The sequence below is a fragment of the Nannochloropsis gaditana genome (genome assembly GCF_000240725.1).
Source record: "Nannochloropsis gaditana CCMP526 unplaced genomic scaffold scaffold017, whole genome shotgun sequence".
Taxonomy (NCBI): domain Eukaryota; class Eustigmatophyceae; order Eustigmatales; family Monodopsidaceae; genus Microchloropsis; species Microchloropsis gaditana.
The window spans coordinates 33,532-39,699 of NW_005803936.1; the positions used below are offsets into that span (position 1 = coordinate 33,532).

At 53.1% G+C, this 6,168-nt stretch overlaps 1 protein-coding gene across 1 annotated transcript; it reads left to right on the plus strand.

Annotated features, from left to right (window-relative positions):
- Nucleotides 1-685: 685 nt before the first annotated feature.
- Nucleotides 686-5,896, plus strand: NGA_2015000 (poly rna polymerase; the record flags this gene model as incomplete). The annotated part of the gene is made up of 1 exon (XM_005856243.1): nt 686-5,896. A coding segment is annotated over one exon (4,944 nt), but the record flags the coding sequence as incomplete, so codon positions are not given.
- Nucleotides 5,897-6,168: the final 272 nt, after the last annotated feature.

A 6,168-nucleotide genomic window follows, 5' to 3' on the forward strand; every position in this document is an offset into this window, starting at 1 on the left:
TGAGCTAAAAACTCGCAATAAGAAGCCAGGAAGACATTTACAGCAGCAGCACGAGCAACAAGAGCAGCAACGAGGTCCATCCTCACTTTCTGCACCATGTCCGTCCTTAGTAGGAACACATTCCCCACCAAAGCAACAGCAACAGCACCCTCCGTCGTGCTATACGGTAAAGCGTGACAAAATCAACTACATGTACGGCCGCCTCCTCAAGCAACAACAGCAGCAGCATGCTGCTGCGAGCGCTGGGAATGGCTCTCGTGCTCTCGCAGCCTGGGGTGCAGCGGGGGATCTGGATGACCTTGAAGAGAACAAAGGAATGGAAGAAGACGATGATGAGCTGGATTTTGCTCTTGCAGCAGAGGAAGAAGAGCACTCGTTGATTGAGGGGTATAGAATACCATGGAGCCAGCAGGGGGACGTGAGGAAGCGTGCTGGGAGGAAAGGCGAGCGCTCGAACTCGGACATTGACGGCAATGATATGAAAAGAGAACAGGGAAGTCAGGTCACACTAATGTGTGCGGATCGATTGCTGCAAAGGAGTCTGCGTGTCTGCACTTTGGGAGCAACACCTTTGGACACGCTGACTCTCAGCCAACCCGCTGTCGAAGATGCCGAGGCCCTTTACCAACTCTTGCGGGCGGTGACGGATGGTTCTTTCCTATCCAAGCCTCTTCCGACGGCCACAGCAAAGCAGCTTAGCTTACAATCGTCCGCTGTGGCGGCGATTAGTGGTGGGGGTCCTGGTTTGTCAGCGGCGGCAGTCGCGAGCGTCTTGAGCGGCGGGACTGGCAACACCCTCAACTCCTCAAGCCCTACACTTGCTTCGCATACCGGCACAACTGCGCTTCCGATGGTCTTGCCCGAGGCCCCCTGGTTACAAGAGTGCATGGGTGAGGATAAAGAGACAATCCCACTGCGATACTTGCTGGTGAGCCGACTCGAGCTCTCTCTTTGGGTTGCCTACTGGCGTCGTATGAATCGGTGTTCCGTCTCCGGGCCCAGGGTACCCGTAGGACTAAAGGGAGTGACGGAGCAGATAAAACATCTGCAAGAATTTGCTCTCAAAGCTGATCCTGCTCAACTGGCAGCCCTTTTTGAAGGGCTACGTCCGGCTCAGCACGTACTACTGCAGCAGCAGCCCTTGAAGATGACGGGGGATAAAGTAGTGAGATGTCGGGAGGGAGGCGAGCATAGTTTGGATGGATCAGGAAGTATGAGAACAGCTCAACTAATGATGGAGCGTTTGCTGTTGATTCCTCTTCACTGGGTCTATCAAGATGAGGGCAAAATTGTCCGGCGCGTTTTGGAGCGAATCCAGGCAGCCTGTGCGGACTTGGTGGCTCAAGAGCTCTTGATGGAGGATGAGGCCAGAAGTAACATGTCCACTGATACTGGATCCTGCAATCAAGCCAAGAAGAAAAAGAAAAAGAAGCAGTCTCAACAACAGCAAAGAGTGAAGGAGCAGCTGAGGCTTGAAAAACAGGGGGTCGTGCCAAGAACGTCGCTGCCAAAAGTTGGTGAATCGACGATTGATAGGGGTCTTGGAGCCGTAATGAGCAATGGTCTGAGGCTAGAGGGAACGCCGGATGTAGACGGGCATCAAATGGAAGAACAACTTTTTGCAAATCGAAGGATCAAAGGAGAAGACGGTGTGGTTGACGAAGAGATGAGGCCTTTTTCCGGGTCCTCGGCGTTCAGAATACGTCGATCCACCGATAGTGCGAGGAAGACGACGGGCTTAGTCACGGCGGTGGTGAAAGAGGACCGGGAGGACCAGGATGACCTATGGGAGGAGGTAGGACGACGCGGCACAGTGATGAAAAAGCCATCGCTTCCTCCGTCATTGACCAGCAAAACGGCCTCGGCGCACATGAATTCGAAGTCGGGCGACAGTTCCAAGCAAGTGACAAGCAAACATTCAGACACAGAGGTAAAGGATACTCTTTTGCAGCCGTGTTATGCGGAGTGCGGAACAGGACGTGCTGGGGGACGCGACAGTACTGGACCGATCGAGGCTTGCCGCAACGTTGCTGGTGACAATCTGGTTGAAGAAATCCACAAAGTAAAAAAGGAGAATGGTGAAAGCGCCGACGTGTCGGCACCTCTGCGGACTGATGGGGCTCAGGCCATATCAACAAATGCTGCAACAATCCTGGAAGCTGCAGGCGCAGCATCTTTGGTGGCAGCAGAAGACCCATCGAATTCTAGCCATTGCCCGGCTACAAAGGGCTGTTCGTCGGCTCTTTCGCCATCACATACACCAACCTCCCCACCCTGCGTCCCTCCGCGCCCCTTGTATCTGTCCTCAGATCAACCAGCTATAAGTGATCCCACTTCTATAGAGCCGGCGCCTGCCTTTGTCCATCTCATGGTCGACCATGCTGCTCCCACTGATGCCGACCCCACATCTTCCGTCCCTAGCATCAAAGTGTGCCCCAATCGGGTGAGCGATGTGACTGAGGATGAAAAAGGAAAGGAGATGCAATTGGCAGACCGGATTGGTACCGAAGGCAAGGCGGACGCAGGGCCTGTGGACTGCCAGGAAAATGCACCACCTGTGGATGCGGATGGTCAGACGTCGGCAGGAGTGGTGGAGAAAGCACGAGCTAAGAAGAAAACTCACAACAGGCGAGAGTACAAGCAACGGCGACAGATGCGTGACGCCATTTCGAGCATATTGACAGGTTTATTGGACAAGGTGGACCAGATCGTCAGTGCCGGTCAAGAAGAGATGCAAGGAGACCATCCAGCGTTCAGGAAAGACGCGTTTTCTATGTCTGACGACACCCTGCATCAAGGAGCGCTCAAGCCAAAATATTACAGGGACGGTCAAAGGGTGGATAAGGCCTCAATGAACAAGGCTACATCGCGGGCGCAATATGCCGCTTCCGGCATCAAGGCACAGGGAATTCAAAAAGTGCCTGCACCTAAATCCGTGCAGCGACAGCGCCCAGATCAGGAGCAGGAATATATAGACGTGCATCAGGTTCATTGCAAGCCTTTAGCAAGCTACGTTCATCAACAACCAAATGGCAGGCTTAAATACAAAGCCTATGACCACATGAAAGGCGCCCCCTGCTGCGGCTCTGCCTCATTGCCTCGGATGTGTAATTCGCAGCATGCGCAGCACTTTCCCGTTCACGGAAACGGGCGGGCATGGGGATCACAGGGTTGTGGAGGAGATGCTGGTGTCCACATGTTTCCGTCAAGCCGTCTCCCTCTCTACCCACGCATCCACCAGTACCACCACAACCCGCAGTACTATCAAGAGTATCCGCGAGCACGCCGGGGTGGGGTTGAGTTATGTGCGACATCGATGGGGGCCAACGGTGGGCAGCGAGGGCAGCTCAATGATGGCTCAGATGGCTGGAAGGAGTGTAACGACCACCGAGTGGTTTTTCAGTACCCTTTACTTCAGCAGACTCCAGTCCAAGGCCTTCATAACCAGTATCGACATCACCGTCAGCACTTGCAGGCACAACGCAGGCTCAAGAGTAAAACTGAGAGAAGTGACGGCTACGGTACCACGACGGGGGATTTTGAGTCGGTTGTTCCTCCCCCTCTCGTGCTTCAGCAGCCTCATGAGCTTTACGCCCTGGATATGGAAGCAGAGCAAGCGCGGCTTGCTTACAATCAGGGAATCGATGCTATGCGTTCACAGCTTTCTGAAAATATTGCTGATTTTATGAAAAATCGCGAAACGAAAATGATGGAACATCGGGCTGCGCGGGAGAGGATTCTTGAAGAAGTGCGTTCAATTATTCAGAGTTTGTGGGCTGGGTCAAGAGTAGAATTATACGGGTCCTGCTTTACTGGTCTTGATTTGATCTCAAGCGATTTGGACCTAGTTGTTTGCGGTTTGAAGCCAGCAGGTACTGCATCGCCCGCCCTATCAGCGCTTAGTATTAAGACTCCACAAATGAGTCGGCAGCAAGACCGAAAGCAAGGGGGAACCACGAGTTCGTCGTCTCCCGAGGGTACTTGTAGTATAAGCACGACCACTAGTGGCAAAAGCTGCATTAGTAGCAGCAGCACGACCAGCACCACCACCAGTAACAGTACTGGTTGTACCACTGGACAGTCTAGCGCCGCATCATCTGTTGCTGGAGAGGAGGAGGAGGAGACAGACAACCATAGCCACAGCCAGCTGAGCGATACAAGTAGTAACAACACTACCGCCAGGACCGCCACGGGATCTCGCTCTCCCGCCCTCTCCTCACCGGCTTCCTCTCCACGGTTCGGTCCTGCTGTCTCTTCGACTACAAGCGCAATAACGAGCTCGACAACGCCTCCTCGCTCGCTGCCTCCCGGACACAGCGAGTCAGCAAGACTCTTATACCAGCTTGCAGGAGCATTGGAAGGGCGAGCCTGGATCCGCTCTATCAAAACGATCGACACCGCATTTGTACCTGTCATCAAAATCCTTGCCGACCCCGCTGCGCTTTCCACGGGACAAGAAAGTCTTGCGCCTGGGTCCGCGACAACATTGGTGCCAGTGGACATCTCTTTGGAAGGCCCGCAGCACGGCGGCATTGCCAGCTCCTTGCTCATCCGCGATCTCGTGGGTCCAGGAAAGCCCTACGCGCATGCTGTGCCTCTGACGCTGGTGCTGAAGGCGCTTCTGATGCAGCGGGGCCTGAATCAACCTTGGTGCGGCGGCATTTCTTCTTATGCACTCATGCTTATGGTCATCACTGTTCTCCAACAGTTTGAAAGGCCCGAAGAAGCGCAAGCAAATGTTATGGCTATTGCACGATCTGTGGATTGCATTAAACGCCGTGTCCTTCAGTCCCATTCAAGCAGTGATGAGAAAAATTGTGGGACAAGGACCAGTATTCGTGGTGAAAATTGCGTGGATCATAGCATTTCATCGAAAGAGGGCAAAAGAAGTCAGCGAGATGATGCATCAAGCAACACGGATGCAAACGGTACCATGGACTACGGGAAAGCAGTGCGCGGCGCTCTGCACAGTCTGGAGGATGAAGTTCACAAGGGAGAGGAGTACTTCGAAGTCAGACCTCCCCCTCCGCTGGTGACAGGTGGCTACGGCAGCCCTGCTGAGGTCTCTTATCGGCTCTGGTCCCAGTTTGCCGCGGCGCAGACGTCAGAAGGCCGCATGGCTGAGGGGCATGAAGCTGGGAAACAAGAAAGTAACTCACATGTTCACCGCTTACCAGCAGGCTTCTTGCTGACATACTTCCTAGAGTATTACGGACGGATATTCAATCCTCAAGCGGAGGGCATTGCGGTAGATCAAGGGTATGGTCTGACCTTTCCGCTCGGTGAATTCTGCGCAGCTCGAGGCTTGCCTGTCGTTGCGGACCCCCTTACAATCTTAGACCCGCTGGACCGAGCGGTCAATGTCTCGCGATGCGCTTTCCGCATTGGAGAGATACAATACCTGTTCCAGCAATGTTTGACCGCGCTGGAGACCCAGGGCATGGAGATGGCGCGCGCCATGTTGCACAAACCTGCCGTCGAGGATGATTGGAGCCATGTGGGTAGTGGCGGCGGTGTCGGCAAGAGAAAGAAGTCGAAGGGGACGAACGGGCAACGGCAACCAACGAATTCTACATCGTCCGTCCCGACGCCAAAAAATGACGTGCTGAGCCTCATCCTTGGGTATTGATTGAATAGAAATATAACAAAAGTGCTTGATACGAAGATGAAAAGGATACTCTTTTGAAAATCAGAGGACAGATTAGATGAATTATGCGTGTGTTTGTCTTGCTAAACGAGAAGTCAGTATGGGAAGAGGAGATTAAAGCAGCGAAACAACATATTACAGTGTGATATTACGAATAGATACAAATCTGCCCGATCTCGTGAGCACGGCGGATCCTGTCGGAGGAGCCCGAGCGAGCAACAATTGATAAGAAGAAAGCCACTGCATGCCTATTGTCTTGTCTTGTCTCGTCCACGTTTCTTTGCATTCTTCAGTTCGCGACCTGCCAGGCAGATGCCATTCCACTCAAATCTCACTCACGTCACCTTTACTTCTCCTGCATTTACTTTTTCGCCAGTCCCGTCCAGATCTTCTTGCCTTCTGTATTGTACTTTGTATAGAGGCTCAAATGCAGTTCAATACAGTACAGAAACATGACAAACTTACATCCATCTTGAGCATCTCTCAAGCCTTACTATCTGATTCTGCGATGCGCTCGTGGA